This window comes from Dama dama, chromosome 27 (genome assembly GCF_033118175.1).
Source record: "Dama dama isolate Ldn47 chromosome 27, ASM3311817v1, whole genome shotgun sequence".
In the NCBI taxonomy this organism is placed as follows: domain Eukaryota; kingdom Metazoa; phylum Chordata; class Mammalia; order Artiodactyla; family Cervidae; genus Dama; species Dama dama.
Window position 1 is genome coordinate 33878171 of NC_083707.1, and position 19708 is coordinate 33897878.

At 42.9% G+C, this 19708-nt stretch overlaps 1 protein-coding gene across 1 annotated transcript in view; it reads left to right on the forward strand.

The window, feature by feature from the left end:
* ANKRD29 (ankyrin repeat domain 29) overlaps positions 1-15795 on the forward strand; it is a 50489-nt gene extending 34694 nt beyond the window's left edge. The window contains exons 7-10 of the mRNA XM_061130822.1: positions 3999-4097; positions 5263-5358; positions 8789-8887; positions 14743-15795. Of these exons, the coding sequence (XP_060986805.1) occupies positions 3999-4097; positions 5263-5358; positions 8789-8887; positions 14743-14826 (378 nt within the window). The 3' untranslated portion in view covers positions 14827-15795. The remainder of the gene's footprint in view (positions 1-3998; positions 4098-5262; positions 5359-8788; positions 8888-14742) is intronic.
* Positions 15796-19708: the final 3913 nt, after the last annotated feature.

A 19708-nucleotide genomic window follows, 5' to 3' on the forward strand; every position in this document is an offset into this window, starting at 1 on the left:
TGTCCCGCAGGCAGGCGGGGACTCCTGGGTGGATGTGACCAGGGGTATTGGGGGCCACGTCCAGCATTGGTCCAGACGGCTCCCACAACCATTTCTCTTCTACCCGTGAGGCACCAGCCAAGCACAGAGCTCCTCTAAGGGGCGTGCAGTGTTCCTGGGTTTCATCTCAAGAACAGGAGAAAGTTCTTTCCCATCTGGAATTCACCATAACTGATCTGAGTGTTTCTGGTTGAACCCAGATTCAACCTAGAGCTGGCAGAAAACACAGACACTTGTGACCCCGCCTCCCCACTCCCTCTCTAGTGAGTCCTTCCTGGCACTAGCAGGGTTTTCTAGTTTCCTTTCTGACCAGCAGGAACCACCCTCTTTCCTGTCAAATAATTCTCTGTCTCTTTGATGTTTCACTTTTCTTTCTCTGGAGCAACACACCTCAGTTTCATGACCCCAGTGTTCACGGGAAAAAAATAATCACAGGGAAAATAACACTCAGGAAGTGTCACCAAAACCATCACTCCGCTGTAGCTGGGCAGTGTTGCAGCAACCCCCAGAAGACTCAGCATCACATCCTGCATAAAATTATAGTCCCTGGAAACGAGGTGATGGTGGAGGATTCTGAACACAGAAGAAGAGTGAGAGCAACGTCTTTAGCTTTCTGACACTCAGAGGGGCCTCAGAGGAAACCACCCCTCTTCTGTGAGAATGAGGGGCCCCCGTGAAGCACGGTGTGTTGTGTGAACCAGCCAGTAAAGCAGAGAGGCAGAGTCCGGGGGACATAAGGACAGGCTGGCTTCTCCTTGGTCTGCCCAGGTGGCTCAGTGATAGAGAATCCGCCCGAGATGCAGGGAGCCGCAGGAGATGCAGGTTCGATCCCTGGGTCGGGAAGATCCCCTGGCGGAGGGCATGGCAACCCATTTCAGGAGATTCCCATGAACAGAGGAGCCTGGTGGGCTACAGTTCACAGGGTCGCAAAGAGTTGGACAGGACTGAAGCGACTTAGCCCAGCACGCATCGCTTCTCTTCCCTGGGGCTGTCAAATTTGGCTCTGCCTGATGTGCATGCAGGAGAAGGCAATGGCAACCCACTCCAGTCCTCTTGCCTGGAAAACCCCATGGACGGAGGAGCCTGGTAGGCTGTGGTCCATGGGGTCGCTAAGAGTCGGACACGACTGAGCGACTTCACTTTCACTTTTCACTTTCATGCATTGGAGAAGGAAATGGCAACCCACTCCAGTGTTCTTGCTGGAGAACCCCAGGGACGGGGGAGCCTGGTGGGCTGCCATCTATGGGGTCGCACAGATTCAACTTATGACATCTATGGGGTCGCACGACTGAAGTGACTTAGCAGCATCAGCAGATTTGCATGCAACTCGGCTGCTTCCCAGGCATCTTCGCTGGAGCCCTGCACACCCCTGACTTTAAGAAGCCAGGATGTTAGCCATCTGTATGTCTTCTTTGGAGAAATGCCTGTTTAGTTCTTTAGCCCATTTTTTGATTGGGTCATTTATTTTTCTGGAATTGAGCTGCAGGAATTGCTTGTATATTTTTTAGATTAATCCTTTGTCTGTTGCTTCATTTGCTATTATTTTCTCCCATTCTGAGGGCTGTCTTTTCACCTTGCTTATAGTTTCCTTTGTTGTGCAAAAGCTTCTAAGTTTAATTAGGTCCCATTTGTTTATTTTTGCTTTTATTTCCAATATTCTGGGAGGTGGGTCATAGAGGATCCTGCTGTGATTTATGTCAGAGAATGTTTTGCCTATGTTCTCCTCTAGGAGTTTTATAGTTTCTGGTCTTACATTTAGATCTTTAATCCATTTTGAGTTTATTTTTGTGTATGGTGTTAGAAAGTGTTCTAGTTTCATTCTTTTACAAGTGGTTGACCAGTTTTCCCAGCACCACTTGTTAAAGAGGTTGTCTTTTTCCATTGTACATCCTTGCCTCCTTTGTCGAAGATAAGGTGTCCATAGGTTCGTGGATTTATCTCTGGGCTTTCTATTCTGTTCCATGAAAAGATGCTCAACATCACTCACTATCAGAGAAATGCAAATCAAAACCACAATGAGGTACCATTACACGCCAGTCAGGATGGCTGCTATCCAAAAGTCTACAAGCAATAAATGCTGGAGAGGGTGTGGAGAAAAGGGAACCCTCTTACACTGTTGGTGAGAATGCAAACTAGTACAGTCACTATGGAGAATAGTGTGGAGATTCCTTAAAAAACTGGAAATAGAACTGCCGTATGACCCAGCAATCCCACTCCTGGGCATACACACTGAGGAAACTAGATCTGAAAGAGACACATGCACCCCAGTGTTCATCACAGCACTGTTTATAATTGCCAAGACATGGAAGCAACCTAGATGCCCATCAGCAGACGAATGGATAAGGAAGCTATGGTACATATACACCATGGAATATTACTCAGCCATTAAAAAGAATTCATTTGAATCAATTCTAATGAGATGGATGAAACTGGAGCCCATTATACAGAGTGAAGTAAGCCAGAAAGATAAAGACCAATACAGTATACTAACGCATATATATGGAATTTAAAAAGATGGTAATGATAACCCTATATGCAAAACAGAAAAAGAGACACAGATGTACAGAACAGACTTTTGGACTCTGGGAGAAGGCGAGGGTGGGATGTTCTGAGAAAATAGCATTGAAACAAGTACACTATCAAGGGTGAAACAGATCACCAGCCCAGGTTGGATGCATGAGACAAGTGCTCAGGGCTGGTGCACTGGGAAGACTCAGAGGGATGGGATGGGAAGGGAGGTGGGAGGGGGGATCAAGATGGGGAACACATGTAAATCCATGGCTGATTCATGTCAATGTATGGCAAAAACCACTACAATATTGTAAAGTAATTAGCCTCTAACTAATAAAAGTAATGAAAAAAAAAGATATATAAAGATTTAAAACATATAAAAAAAACCTCTGCTAAAATGCCCTCAGAAAATAGCAGCTTCACCTTTGAAATTAGCCATATTTCCTTCATAGTCCAGGCTAATTCTCATTTGTATGACTCTTTGATCAAAAGGAATTAAAATCTGAAAAATAAAATATTCATCATCCTGTATGAAATGATTCACAAGTTGGCATCAAAAGCTCAATGTAGAGAGTATGGACTTTAGAGTTTGACACATCTGGCTTTTAATCTTGTCCCCAACACTCAATAAGTCTGGGCTATCTGTCAGGTTACATAAACTCAGTGAGACCGAGACTTCTCTGCAAAATGAAAACACAATATCAAGCTTGATGCCTAGCTCATCATTCACCAACTGTGACTTTTTTGATCAAGCTGCCTCAACACTGCATGTTTTATGTTTCTTAAGTGTAGTGTTATAATGATAGTACTTCCTTTCAGAGTCAGACTAAGAGGCTAATAGAGAATCCTTCCAATATACTGTATCTAATTCTTTATCCATACTTTTATATTATTTTTAAGCTTCCCATATTAAAATCTTCAGGCCCCAGAAAATCTGAATCCTCTTTAGCTCACTATGTTGGGAAGTTTGATATTATTTTCTATATTACCATTATCTTCCAGGATTAGATGGCATTCTGCATTATGTCTGGATAAAAATAGATGTTTAAAGGTAGCTGTAATAATAATGGTAGCAGTTATTATTGTTGTTATTCTGTAAAGACAAAGTCACTGCCACCCTGATTGTACAGTTTTTGCACACTCAACTTATGATACTTAAATTCTTATTTAACCAAAGCAAGTTCCCCATCAGTTAGTTCTCATTTGCAAAAATATCCTTTTGAAGTACCAATATGTATTTTGTTGGTTAATAAAAATAATAATGGTTACTTAAAAAAAAAAAAAGGAAGCAGCAGACAGGATGTGAATGTTGGCAATTTCCCAGGTGGTCCAGGCACTGCCAAATGCCAGTCTTGGTAGGTGGGTAGAATCGCCCTCATTGTGTGTGTCCGGGCCCTAACCACTTTCCGCCCCCCACCCCACTCCCCGCCCGTGTCCTCTCCCCGCAGGACGGGACAGCACCGCTGTGGATCGCCTCGCAGATGGGCCACAGCGAGGTGGTGCGGGTGATGCTGCTGCGCGGGGCCGAGCGCGATGCCGCCCGCCACGTGAGTGCGGGGACCACCGCGCGGGAAGGGTGGGGAGGCCTCCCATCGAAGCGCTGACCTCCGAGCCCAGACGTGTGAAGAAGAAAGACGCAGCTTCATTTTGTCTCTTAATTCACCAGAGTTTCCTCCCAACCTCCTCCTGCTCTTTAACAGAAAACCCAGGGAAAGGTCTGAATGCATTGAAACCTAGCAACTGCTGCTTGGTCTCTAAGGGGAAAACGTTGGATTCCTCGAGAATATTCCTCCAACCAGAGCTAGCCTCTGGATGACCCGGGAGGATGGGGGAGGTAGGAGACCCGGACCACAGCGGTCCTTGGGGATGTGTCCCCATTGGCTGCTGATCCGCCCGGCGCTGCGCCTTCTGCTGGCCTCTGGGCCGCAGTGCAGCTGGCCCGTGGGGTCTGTGGTTTGGGGTCCCCGCGGTGCCCAGGCTCCCCAGGCTGTAGAGAGCTGCACCACAAGGGTGATTTCTTTACTACAGAAGTCTGTGAGCGAGATCGTCCAAATACAGCAATTGATGAGTTCCAGCAGGAGAAAGGGGGAATTGGAAAATATCTTCTCAGGCCAGAAAAGGACAACAGAAACTGAATATTAATTTTTGAACTTGTCTCTGCATTCTTTCCTGCAGATTTCAGTCTGCCCCTTTCCTGTTCTCCCCACAGCACCCATGCACCCGGGGCAGACTAGGGCAAGAGTGTATACACAGAAAAACAGAAAGAAAAGCACATTTAAAATTTCAAAACCGTAGATACAGTTCAACAGTCATTAAAAATTAAAAATTTAAAAACTTTTAAAAAGCAGTTCAACCAATTAATTTCTAACTCGTGAACTGCAAAGAATGCCTCTTTAGTCCATCTATGTTCTAAAAATATCCTCCTGAAATTCCCCAATATTCTAAGGGACTAGAAGACCTTGAATTCCCAAACGGCAGGGTTCTAAGATAACAGAATAAGTCACATACTTTGTCTGGTGTTTTACATGCAGAGTTAACTGTTTAATGTGCTCTAAAATGATTTTAGTTTAAAAGACATGGCAGCCCTGTGCTTTAGTTTACATATTTTGCCTGTTTCTGACAAGCATGTTCCCAGTTCTCAACAAACATTTCATTCTTAGCCAACACACACATATGTTAATAATCAACTTTTCTTTTCCTTTCTCTGTAAAGGATGGTACAACAGCTTTATTGAAAGCAGCCAACAAAGGGTATAATGATGTTATAAAGGAGCTGCTGAAATTCTCACCCACCCTCGGTATTTTGAAGGTAAGACCTGCAGAGAAATTTTACCAAATTGTAAAAGAGAGAGGTTAGAAATTTGATAAGTCTGCAATGGGGACTGCAGTAGAATCCAGGTACCATTTCCTTGGTTAGTTGTATTCTTGAGAGAACATACTCAGTTCAGTTCAGTCACTCAGTCGTGTCCAACTCTTTGCGACCCCATGAACTGCAGCACGCCAGGCCTCCGTGTCCATCACCAACTCCTGGAGTCCACCCAAACCCATGTCCATCGAGTCAGTGAAGCCGTCCAACCATCTCATCCTCTGTCATCCCCTTCTCCTCCTGCCCTCAATCTTTCCCAGCATCAGGGTCTTTTCAGCTCTTCTCATCAGGTGGCCAAAGTATTGGAGTTTCAGCTTCAGCATCAGTCCTTCCAATGAACACCCAGGACTGATCTCCTTTAGGATGGACTGGTTGGATCTCCTTGCAGTCCAAGGGACTCTCAAGAGTCTTCTCCAACACCACAGTTCAGAAGCATCAATTCTTTGGCCCTCAGCCTTCTTTATAGTCCAACTTTCACATCCATCCATGACCACTGGAAAAACCATAGCCTTGACTGGACAGACCTTTGTTGGCAAAGTAATGTCTCTGCTTTTTAATCTGCTGTCTAGGTTGGTCATAACTTTCCTTCCAAGGAGCAAGTGTCTTTTAATTTCATGGCTGCAATCACCATCTGCAGTGATTTTGGAGCCCAGAAAAATAAAGTCAGCCACTGTGTCCACTGTTTCCCCATCTATTTGCCATGAAGTGATGGGACCAGATGCCATGATCTTGGTTTTCTGAATGTTGAGTTTTAAGCCAACTTTTTCACTCTCCTCTTTCACTTTCATCAAGAGGCTCTTTAGTTCTTCCTCACTTTCTGCCATAAGCATGGTGTCATCTGCATATCTGAGGTTATTGGTATTTCTCCTGGCAATCTTGATTCCAGCTTGTGCTTCCTCCAGCCCAGCGTTTCTCATGATGTACTCTGCATGTAAGTTAAATAAGCAGGGTGACAATATATAACCTTGACGTACTCCTTTTCCTATTTGGAACCAATCTGTTGTTCCATGTCCAGTTCTAACTGTTGCTTCCTGACCTGCATACAGGTTTCTCAAGAGGCAGGTCAGGTGGGCTGGTATTCCCATCTCTTTCAGAATTTTCCACAGTTTATTGTGAGCCACACAGTCAAAGGCTTTGGCATAGTCAATAAAGCAGAAATAGATGTTTTTCTGAAACTCTCTTGCTTTTTCAATGATCCAGAGGATGTTGACAATTTGATCTCTGGTTCCTCTGCCTTTTCTAAAGCCAGCTTGAACATCTGGATGTTCACGGTTCATGTATTGCTGAAGCCTGGCTTGGAGAAGTTTGAGCATCACTTTACTAGAGTGTGAGATGAGTGCAGTTGTGCGGTAGTTTGATCATTCTTTAGCATTGCCTTTCTTTGGGATTGGAATGAAAACTGACCTTTTCCAGTCCTGTGGCCACTGCAGAACATACCTACAATTTCTTAATTTTGGAGATTCCTGGGCACTGGTAGAAATGGAAAGGTAATAAAAAGGGTGAACCAGAGTCTATAGGTACCTAGTTTTCTAGGGGGGAAAAAAATCAGACAACAGTAATGAAATGTTAAATCAGAGAGTCAACCATATTAATATTAATATATCATTGGAAGATTGGTGAAGTCCTCCACAAATCATGACATGATTTGTGTCCCAGAAAACATGAAGGACAGGTACATTTTTTCTCTTCATTTCCTGGATCAAAGAACCACACTGTTAGCCTAGGTCGAATGAAATAAGCTTCAAGCATCTGTACACCTCAGAGACCGTGTCACCCTGGAGGGCTGGGTCTTCCAGAAAACAGAGCCTATGCGCAACATGGCTAGAATCAAAAAAGCTAAGAAAGAGGTGCTGAAACAAGACTAGATATTGCAAAGACCATTTCTGCAGCTTGTTTCTTTTATTCACAGAGAATTCACTTTCACAGCCTATTTATTCTTACTTTCCAAAGTTTTTACAAAGTATAGTTTTTTGACTTCCAAGCTCATGGGAGATCAGAATTAGCTCCTTGGGGTGAGAGAGGCCAGAACTGAAAATAGGAGCTCTGTATCAGCTGACATCAGCCTTGGAGCCTGAACATATAAGGTCAGATACAAGGCATCCAAAAAATCTCTGGGGTCATCTAAGGGCAGGTACTTCAGATACATCAATAAATCCTCAAAATGCTAAACGTTGATAGATTGGCTAAGATTTAAGTGAATGTCATGTTGTCAGATTAACATATCACCATGCATGGTAAACATGGTACACAGACATGGAAAACTGCTGCCTTGCCGGAGTTTTTCTCTGGGTATGATATTCATTTAACTTGTCTACAAAATCAGAAAGTTTTATGTGTACATATACAGTAATAAAGTATAATATTAATATTTTATTAATATTATAACATGTGTTTCCTTCCATCTTCAATATTAAAGTGGCTACACAAAAATTCACCAATTTTAGCAAGTTTTTTTTTAGTGATACAACACTGATACAACAGCTGTCAGAATGTAATCTAACAAAATTGCTTCGAATGAAGTTAAAGGCAACTGAGCGCCACTAGAACCATCTTACAGAAAAAAACCAAAGGAATGTTTTGACCGACCCAATATCTATATACAATGGTTAATTTGAAAACTAAGCTTGCATTTAGGTGCTGTTCACAGACATATGTACCTTCTAGAACAGATATTTTATAATTGTCCATTGTTCTTCTATCAGGTTTGCTATATTCTCTTCTCCCCTCCCAGAATCCAGCTACATGCTGCACAGAGCTGCTTCCTTATGTCAATAAGTGTTTGCAGTAAATGTCATAAACTGTCAGCAACCTATTCACTAGGTCCCCCCTGTACCCAGAGATGCTTCAGCTTGGAGCTGAGGGCAGGGAGTGGTCCTCAACCCCACCTGCTCTTACTCTTAAGCCCTGTGGTTCCATCGTTGTTGTGCTGCCCCGCTGTGCATGTGAAGTGAGAGCAGCTGGGCTGACAGGCTGGTCCGTAGGTGAGCAAGCTATACCTCCAGCCTCGCAGAAGTGTGTTCACATGAAGCACAGACTCTTAAGAAAAAAGAAGTTTGATGGAGCATTGTTGTTTTTCCCATAGCAAGTTCTAATGCATATACAACGGACCAAGTGAGCATGAAGTCATGGACACACTGGGCAGATCCCTTACTGTACTTGCAAAAGGATGTTGGCAGTATTTATACTGACTGTCTGTGGTGTCCCTGAGGACACTATATTAGACGCTGAAGTGAGTAACTTTGAAAAAGGAAGATAAGGACGAGAAAGGCTCTAGCATTACAGTATCCCCAGTCAGGCTGGTTCATGAGGAAAGCCAAGCTGAGTGCGGACAGCTGTGAGCTGTCACCTGACACACGCTGTCCTTTTCTCCTAGAATGGGACCTCGGCGCTCCACGCGGCGGTGCTCAGCGGGAATATTAAGACAGTCGCCCTGCTCCTGGAAGCAGGGGCGGACCCAGCCCTGAGAAACAAGGTACCGTCTTAGTCATCTTTTCCCTCCGTTGGGCACCTATGAAAAGAGATAAGATCACATCTGCTGAAGCCAAGACAGCATCTCTCTGGCTCCAGTCACTAACTTCATCCTTGGGCATAGTGGTGGTTGGTTTAGTTGCTAAGTCATGTCTGACTCTTGTGACCCCATGAACTGTAGCCCACCAGGCCCCTCTCTCTATGGGATTCTCCAGGCAAGAATATTGGAGTGGGTTGCCATTTCCTCCTCCAGGGGATCTCCCAACCCAGGGATAGAACCCAGGTCTCCTGCACTGCAGGCAAATTCTTTACCGACTGAACTACCAGGGAATTCTCTTGGGCACAGTAAGAACATAAAATGTTCTCATTATAGGTTATGAGTGAGCAGTATATTTGAACCCAGCAGGCATGCGTGCTCAGTCACTTCAGTCGTGTCCAACTCTGTATGACCCCATGACTGTAGCCTGCCAGGCTCCTCTGTTTATGGAATTCTCCAGGCAAGAATACTAGAGTGGGCTGCCATGCCCTCCTCCAGGGGATCTTTCCAACCCAGGGATCGAACCCAGGTCTCCCTCACTGCAGGCAAATTCTTTACCATCTGAGCCACTGGGGAAGCCCTTTGAACCCAGAGGTTTAAAACCCCTATATCATCAGTGATTTTTAGGTAACAGTGGGGCAGGAGGTAGGGGGCAGTGGTGGGGGGGAGTAAGGTTATAAGTGTTCTATCATCAGAAGTGTCCTGAAAATGTCAAAATTCTGGTAGTTTAATAACCGTCCTCTATGAGTTGGGTACTCATATCTCGAGAATTGCCCGTGCGCTATTTGGTTACAGCAAGGGGAAAATGTTGCTTTTATATTGTTAACAGGACTTTGACCACAGCTGTAAAGCCAACCCAGATTTTTTTATTGACATACAGTTGAGCAAAATCAACCCATATTTTTATAGCCCCCAAATAATTTTAGTTTTCTATTAAGTCAAACTTGGAGGTGGGAGGATGCACAGTAACCGTGGCGGGGAGAAAAAAGGTTATCATTGTATTCCCTCCTACTCAACAGCTGCCTAAGCAGTCAGATATAGAGACTGGGGGCAGAACAGTAGCCTGGAAAAGGTCTGGAGAAGACAACTAAACTACTGACTTTTGAAGGAGAAAGTAGGATGGGTGCTTATTAACAGGGGAGGATATAAAAGCAGTTTTCACTTTATACTTATATACTGCTTGAATTTAATAAGCATCTGTTGCTGTGTTGTGTGTTAGTTGCTCAGTCACGTCCAACTCTTTGAAATCCTATGAACTGTAGCCCTCCAGGCTCCTCTGTCCATGGAATTCTCCAGGCAAGAATACTGGAGTGGGTTGCCATTTCCTCCTCCAGGGGATCTTCCCAACCCAGGGATTGAACCCAGGTCTCCCACATTACAGGCAGATTCTTTACCGTTTGAGCCACCAGGGAAGCCCATTACTGTGATGGATTTTATTAACAATAAAACCAAAACCATGTAACATCCCGTGGTGTTTTTAAAAGAAACCATCTTGCAGGGCAGTTAAATAATATGCCAAGAGCCTCTTTTTTCTCATTCCACTTAGCAGGTGGAATTACTATTTCCCCTGTTCCTATCATTGAAGTGCTTGAAGACAATGTTGCTGCTTATCTCTTCCTGAAATACATGGATTTGTTTTCCATTAGCTGACCTGATTGTATCATGAGCCCACAAAACCACAATTGCTCCCTTATCTTTGCATCTTGGACACAGACGTCCTAAGATGTCTTCATGGCTAAGCCATCCTGTATTGAGTTAAATCATGGGGGAAACTTTAGTATCTTTATATAGAAACTGAAAGATGCAGTTCTTCCTGTGTCTCCTGGAATCTCATCAGTAATGGTTCTGGGGAATTTCCAGTGACTGAAATGCTGGACTTTGGACCCTTCCTAAAGCTGTAAGCCAGGCAGCCTGGAAAAGCCAGGCTCTTTAGAGACAGCTGCAGAAGCAAGAGTGCTGGGATTCCAGCAGCCATGCAGGACTCTTGAGGATGTATTCTTGACCTTCATTCATTCATCCAACAAACTCTTAGTAGTGCCTGCTAGATATGCTAGTGATAAAGAACCTGCCTGCCAATGCAGGAGACGTTAGAGAAGCGGGTTTGATCCCTAGGTCAGGAAGATCCCCTGGAGGAGGGCATGGTAACCCAGTCCAGTATTATTGCCTGGAGAATCCCAGGACAGAGCCTTCTGGGCTACAGAATGGGGTCACATAGAGTCCAACACGACTGAAGTGACTTAGCACGCACAGATAGCATGCACCGCGCTGTGAACCTTATCAATGGAGAGATATTGGTGAAAGAGATTCACATAGTGTCTGACTTCATAGGGCTCACAGTTTACTGGGGAATAAGAATAATTAAGCAATTGCAAGGGGAAAAAAAAAAAAAATCAATTGCAATACAGAAGACAAGGGCTGTCAGCAGGAAGTGAAGAATGCTACCGAAGCCTTCCCAGGGAGAGAGTCACTTCTCAGCTAGCACAGAAGCACCCGTTTGCTCTCTAGGCTCCAGGACTTCTGCCCTGGGGCAGACGCCCAACGAGAGGGTGACCAATGGCCCCAGTAGCTCCTCCCCTTGCACCATGGCCTTTTTGATGGGTGCAGGGATCCTGTGTTCCTGGTACCCCAACTGGGGACTCAGCACACAGCTTCTCCCAAGAGCTGTGGGGACAGAGTGGTGTGATGCTGTGGGTCATGAACCCATATTCATGACCTGTGGTCCTGTACTGTCATGAATAAGACGGACTTTAGGGGCAGCCTGGGTGCTAGCCATCGTAGCAGTTGGTACCACCTCAGCAACCTGAGGATTCAGTGGGGACCCACTGGGGGAGAGAAGGAATGAGACCGGGTTTTTAAAACTGTATGGATGACACACACAACAGTGATGCGATTGGCCAAAACTTTGAGAGTATAAGGCTTATTTTAATGGTAAAGGATACAGACATTGATGGAGACGGACATATACATTAGCACTTAACAAGCTTATAGACAGAGATACAGCTTCTTAGATCTATTCCTCTTCCTGACTGTGGAGGACTCCTCTGGCTACCTGCCAGCCTGTCAATCAAGGACCAAGAATTGATGCAAAACAGTTCTTCTGAGGGTTACTCAAAGACTGGATGGCGCGCAGGTCCATTCTCTGTGAGCATTTTTCTCAGGCCCAGGCGTTAAGCCCATACAAAGTCTGCTCCTGCAGGAACTAAGCTAATAGTAGAATTGACCCCACAGTGGGGCCCTGGCCTAAGGCAGCATCGCACAGCGACTCCCATCTGCCAGCCTGGCACCAGCATTAGCAGTCCTGTGGGTGGGCAGGAGTGTAGCTGCAGGACGAGGTACGCAGCAGGACCACTGTTTCAAATTCATCATTCCCAGCAGGTGGGGTCAGGGAGCAGGATCCAGTCTAGAAAGTGGGGACTGCAGGAACTTCACCTGAGATCCAGGTTTCAGATGAAAAACTGGGGTTCCAGGTTTAACTGCAGGGGAAAAAACTACCTCTGAGTTCTCTCCCCAGTTTGCGTAGTTTTCTGCACTTGAATTGCCTCCCCTGAGTTCCCAAGAACATCCTTTTATTCATCTGTAACAACTGTTCTCAAAGTGTGGTCCATGGACAGTTGGGGTGTCCTCCAAACCCTTTCAAAGGTTCTAATAGGTCAAAACAATATTCTTGATAATACAGAGATGGACTTTCCTGGTGGTCCAGTGTTAAGACTCCACATTTCCACTTCAGGCGGCATGGGTTCGATCCCTGGTCAGGGAAGTTTCTAAAAATTAGAATAAAATAATAAGGATACAGAGGCACTATTTGCCCTTTTCCCTGTGCTACCATTTACTGGGCTTCCCAGGTGGTGCTAGTGGTAAAAAAAAAAAAAAAAAAAAAAACCTGCCTGCCAATGCAGGTTAGACATAAGAGACACCAGTTCCATCTCTGGGTCAGGAAGATCCCCTGAAGGAGGGCATGGCAACCCACTCCAGTATCCTTGCCTAGAGAGTCCCATGGACAGAGGAGCCTAGAGGGCTACAGGCCATGGGGTCACACAGAGTTGGACATGACTGAAGCGACTTAGCACACACAGCCATTTGCTGTAATGGTGCAAAGACAATGGTGGAAGAAACTATTGGCACCTTAGTGCACATCAAAGCAGAGTCCCAAACTCTGGCTGAAAATAATTTTACAAACCTCTGTAAGTTATTTTCCATGTTGTAAGTTATTTTATAAAAATTCCAGTTTTCTTGGTATTTTCTAAATGACTAGTACGGGATGTTACAAATCAAGCATAGGTTTAAAAAAAAAATCCACTTGGGGATAGATAGACCTATGGATTTTAATGCAACAGAGTAGAAAAATTCATTGATGTGGTTCCAGATTACACACAGCAGTTAATCTTTAAGAAACAGCCACTTGTCCTGTATTGTTGAAGCATCAAAGAAAAATATCTACTATGATCCAAAAAGGCTGTTAAAATGTTTCTCTCTTTTCCAACTACCTGTCTGTATGAAGCTAAATTTTTTCCCTGTACTTCAGCCAAAACAAAATATCACGGTAGATTGGATGCAGAAGCAGATATGAGAATCTAATTGTCTTCTTTTAAGCTACATAGTAACAAAATATGCAAAACTGTTAACAGTGCTACTCTTCTAACTTTTTTGTTTTTGAAAATTTAGTTCTTTTTAAAAAAATGTACAATTTATGTTAACCTTAATAGGCTTATTATTTTCAATGAATTAATAAATATACTTAATTTTTTCCAGTTTTCACTTTTAATAAGTTAAAAACAAAAGCTCTTTAGGGTCCTCAATAATTTTCAAAAGAGTGTACAAAAGTCCTGAGACTGAAAAGTTTGAGAACCATTGCCCTGTCATGTCTATTTCTTGGACTAGAGACTCGCTCACAGAATAAATGCTTAAAGAATTCGTCTCAGCAGCACTGTGAAAAGAGAGGATGTAGAGTGAGGCTGGATCAGGCAGGGCATGGGGGATACTGAAGCTGCTCTTTCCCGTGTGTCTTACATTCTGGCTATTTCCTGACTCTGCCTTCTCATCCAACAACGAATCTCCTGCCGCAACTACTGAAGCCCACGTGCCTAGCGCCCATGCTCTGCGACAAGAGAAGCCACTGCAGTTAGAAGCCCCCCCACCACAACTAGAGAGTAGCCTGCGCTTGCTGCAAGGAGAGAGAGCCCCCACGCAGCAATGAAGACGCAGTGCAGCCAAAAATAATACATGAATCTTAAAAAAATAAAATAAAATATGATATGCAAGAACTTATTAAAAAACAGAAACAGACTCACAGATATAGAAAAGAAACTTCCGGTTACCAAAGAGGGAAGTGGGGGAGGAATAAATGAGAAGTTTGGGATTGATTAGCAGATACAAACTGCTAAATATAAAATAGATAAACAGTCAGATCCTACTGTATAGCACAGGGAACTATATTTAGTATCTTATAATAAACCATAATGGAAAAGAATATGAAAAAGAACACATATATATACACACACACATATCTGTATATATACCCACACATGTCTGAATCACTCTACACCTGAAACTAACACAATGTAAATCAACTCTACTCCAAAAATTGTTTTAAAAAGAAAGAAAAAGTACTAACAATGAGGTAAGAAAGTAACTGGTGATATGTACATTTAAGTATATTAAAAAAAAAAAAAAAAACTTTAAAACCTTGATACAAAAGAATAAGTCCAGTGGGGTTTTTCATCAGTGGAGGAGCAGGTCTGGGTGAGGGGCCCCTCTTAAAGAGTCCCTAAAACCACACCAACTGTGGTTGAGAATTCCCTCATGCCTCTTTTATTTTCTTTCAGGCCAATGAACTTCCAGCAGAACTAACCAAAAATGAACATATACTGCGTCTCCTCCGAAGTAAAGAAGGACGCAGGAAGAGCTAACTCAGTCCCATATTTGACTGAAAGATAGAAACCTTAATCATACCATCCAAAAAGAAATTGCTTTTCAAATAGTGTTGGAAATTCCTGTAAGAAAGAAAATGCCCAGAACGCCCACCCTGGGTCCCTGACCAAGAAGAGCTGTGTGCTGTGTGTCCCGAGTGGAGAGCAGAGCCGCTCAGGGACCCTTCCAATGTAGTGGGCTTCTAGCTCTGGCCTCCAGCCCCACTCCACGGGGCCTGGGATGTTCATTCAGGGATTCCACAGAAACTCGTTGAAACAACATCAACTTGGGTCTTTCAGTTAAACTCTTAAGACAGAGTTAAACCCTCTTAGAAACAGAAACAGGAAGCTTTGTTCCTTTAAAAAGGCTGAAAGTCTGACCTTCAATTAATTGATGCTCTTTTGCTTTTGTGTTAAATATATGTGAGCTCAAAAATATGGTTCTATCATATTTTACATGAATGTGTATGTCATTCCAGTATAAAATGTTCTCATCCACCCAAGGCTCCTGGCCATGGTTATTATGAATCAATAATGGGTGAAGTTATATTATTAAAAAGCCACTTCTGACCTTCCACCATGTGCTTTTCAAAGATGGACTATGGAACTATAAAAAAAGACAAATTGTTCATTTAGTCCTCATCTTATTCCTCATGTGTAAAGGTCATTTTTACCTAGAGTCAGTGTTGTTGGTATGGTAGGATACAAGTGGCAAATTTGGAAATTCAGAAAATCACAAGCCACAAGAAATGTAGGCTTGTCTCTTTGAGCTGTCACTCTGGGTCTGTTGCTGGGAATTTACTTTCTGTGCCATAACTAAGTAGACTTGGCATGCTGTGGAATCTTGAGTTTCCAAGACCACCTTGCTTGATAGAATGACTTTGGAGTCCTTGGATATAATGTGATGTAAGTACACTGTGTTACTGTTACTATTGAAGGAGTATAAGTAATAAAAGACTGTTACTAGTATTTAATAAGTGTTCATCTGTGCATGTTCTTGACCTGATTGATTCCAGGAAAGAAACCTAGGTTTTATTCCTTTGAGGGGGGTCAGAATTTATATTCAATGCACTTTTTTAAATCAGTTTTTTTAAACCCCCCTTTGAGGGGGGTCAGAATTTATATTCAATGCACTTTTTTAAAGATTTAGGCGACTGTCTAAACGCCTCAGTCGGTGCCTAATTGCACACACAAAAATTAAATCTTCTTTCTGTAACCTACCGTAATAAACACGGATGGCATTTCAGTTATTTAAACACATCTTTAGTTTTCTTGTTCATGTCTGCTATGGTTTCCAGCCAATGTTCCATGTGAAAAGATATTAAAATGGAGGGAAATGTTCTAAACCTAATGTATATACATATATATTTATATATTTAACCAGTTTGCAGCAGTACTAAAAGCATTATCTTTAAGTCAGTAATGAATTAATAACTTTGACATTAGAAGAGATTCTCTTAAAGTTTGTTATGATCAATAAAACAGTCATCAAAAAATCAGCTTATTTTAATCCATATCACAGCAAAGCCAGTAATGAGCAACCCACGGAGCCCCCAGAGATGCCTGTAACCTAACCAGCGAAGCGATGAGCCTGCAATCTAATTTCAGGACAAAAAAATTAGAAAGCTCTGTCTGTATTACTAAAACATCCAGATATAAAGATCTTAATAATTAAAAGCAGTGCCAGTTTCTTCATTGACTTTCTTTTATTCAGCAAAGTTGTATAATTACATCTTTTTTCATGGGAATTTCATAAAGCTAATGTTCATTTTGAAAAGGAAAATAATGTGGGCTGAAATGTTTTATGTTTTCCCCAGCCAAAAAAAAATTTAAAAATTGCTCATCACTGATATAAATCAAAATAGTATAATGGGTACTGATAGCAAAGTCCCCAAAGACAAAATGGGATGAAATCACAGACAGTGTTTTCCACTAGAGCACATGGTCCTTGGCCTATTTGTTAGATCCTTTTAAATGGATAATGTTCTTGATCAATACTAGGGGCATAAAAAATGAATTCAATAACTTTAACAGTATTTAACAGAGGCTTTCTTAACTGTGGGCTTCCCTTATGGCTCAGCTGGTAAAGAATCTACCTGCAATGCGGGGGACCTGGGTTCGATCCCTGGGTTGGGAAGATCCCCTGGAGAAGGGAAAGGCTACCCACTCCTGTATTCTGGCCTGGAGAATTCCATGGACTGTATAGTCCATGGGATCGCATAGACTCGGACACGACTGAGCGACTTTCACTTTCACTTTCACTTTCTTAACTGTAGGCAAGGGATCTCTAGCTTACAAAGGATCACATTTGGTCTGAATGAGATGAGATGATATTGTCCAGAGCAGGGAAGCTGACTGTATTAATCCCTTGCCAAAGACTGAACAAAAATTCAGTTCCTTAAATTGCATTTGATTGCATTTGTTTTGCACACAAGTAGATGATTCTTATTTTATGTTAGTCTAATTCACAATTCAGTGAGCTCTGCATTTTCAGATTTAGGAGCAGTGATTCCTATGCACATCATTTGCTTAGTTGAACCCCTAAAATTCTTCATTACATCCATTTGTTTGATGATAAATTCCATGTTATAATTCAAAATAAAGTTAACATCCTACCCAATTTGCCTTTGCTGCTTTTTCTTGTTTGTTTTTATCAAAAGTTCTTTCTGTATGATTTTTTAAATTTTATTTCTATTTATTTTTGGCTGTGCTGAGCCTCTGTTACTGTGCTCAGGCTTTCTCTAGTTGTGGTGAGAGGGGCTACTCTGTAGTTGTGGTGCTTGGGCTTCTCATTGCAGTGGCTTCTCTTGTTGCCGAGCACAGGCTTTAGGCATGATGGCTCAGTAGTTGGGGCTCCCGGGCTCCAGAGCACAGGCTCATGGGCTTAGTTGCTCCCCAGCATGTGGGATCTTCCCAGATGAGGGATCAAACCAGTGTTCCCTGCCCTGACAGGTGAACTCCGAACCACTGGACCACCAGGGAAACCGGTCTGTGATTTTTAATAGCGTGGAATTTTGGAGTGAATAATTCAGCTCTGTGGATAAATATGGATATTTGGATAAATATGGATATCCAAATATGGATATTTGGAATAAATATGGATATCCAAATATGGATATTTGGAATCCTGAATAAGATTTTTAAGTTTTGCATGGACTTATGATTTCATTATTTCTACTGTGGCAAACCTTTGTAGTGATCCCAACAGAATTTTTATTCAAACAAAAATTCCTGGGGTAGACATGAAAGGTACTGAAAATGAAACTCTAAATTGTATATCATGATAATTAGCTATTTATAGACACTGTGAAAGGAGTCCCCCAGCTAGGTAATTAACACATCCATCACCTCACATATTGATCTTTGTGTGTGTGTGTGTGTGTGTGTGTGTGTGTGTGTGTGTGTGTGTGTGTGTGTGAACATCTTGTCTATTTGTATTTCAATGATGCTTTTGCCTTTTCAGTCTTTTGCAGTGGCTTTTTCTTCTTCAGTAGCTGATGCTTTTTGCCCAACTTAATATTTAAGGAAACAAGTATTTTCAGTGGCAACATCAGGAATCTGGAACATGCCATGGCCATTCTGGGGTCCTCCCCTGCTCCATCCACTCTCTGCAACTGAAACCTCACAACGAAGATGGGACTCAAACCCAGCCAAAACCCACTGTCATTTAATTAAGATTGCACACCTGGTCTCAGGACTTAATGAAGCCCAGGTTCTTTATGTTTCAGTTTAGAAGGAACACAGCAAGAGGCAAAGTGATAGGTAAGAAGTGGATATATTTAGAGAGATACACATTCCATACTTTGGCCATCTGATGCGAAGAGCTGACTCATTGGAAAAGACCTTAATGCTGGGAAAGATTGAAGTCAGGAGGAGAAGGGGACGACAGAGGACAAGACTCAATGGACATGAGTTTGAGCAAACTCCAGGAGATAGTAAAGGACAGGGAAGCCTGGCGTGCTACAGTCCATGGAGTCCCAAAGAGTCAGACATGACTGAGCGACTGAACAACAAGAATACATTCCATAGACAGAATGCAGTCCACCTCAAAAAACAAGATCAGTCCTGAGAGAAACACACTCAACAGACAGAGTATAGGCCACCTCAGAAGGCAAGAGGCCCTGAAATAAGGGGTGGTTAGTTTTTACGGATTGGGTAGTTTCATAGGCTAATGAGTGGGAGGATTATTTCAATTTTGGGGGGAAGGAGTGGGGATTTCTAGGAAGTGGGCCACTGGTCACTTTTTGGCCTTTTATGGTTGACCTAGAGAACCATCATGGTGTCTGTGGGTGTGTCATTTAGCATGCTCATGTATTACAGTGAACATATACTGAGGTTCAAGGTCTACTGAAAGTTGAATCTTCTGCTATCTTGAACCTAATTGCTTCTAACCAGTTTTTGTCATATCCTCAATGACTGTCATTCTTTTAAATGTTGTGCCCTGCCCACTTCCTTCCTGTTTCACAACCACACTAAAGCTAAGTCTCATCGTTACCCCATACTGGGGTACCTACTCAGAAGAAAAGAGCACCCCCAAATGCCAGGCTACTTAGAATCTGATGGAAATGTCTGTATCTTGGGGTGAGCTTGCACTGCAGATTGTAGGGGTGAGAAGCTGAGGCCCGAATTTCATAATAAAGTGGTTTTGGTGCTGGAACTGGCTGAGCCTCAGAAGTAGTGACCAGGTGGAGTCCACAGACTATCAGTACTAACAACAGAAACATCGCTAACGTTTGTTAAAGGATTGTAATGTCCTCAGCACTTTAGGTAGATAATTTCGTGAAAAGTGAAAGTCGCTCAGTCATGTCCAACTCTACTGGAGTGGGTAGCCTTTCCCTTCTCCAGGGGGTCTTCCCAACCCAGGGATCGAACCCAGGTCTTC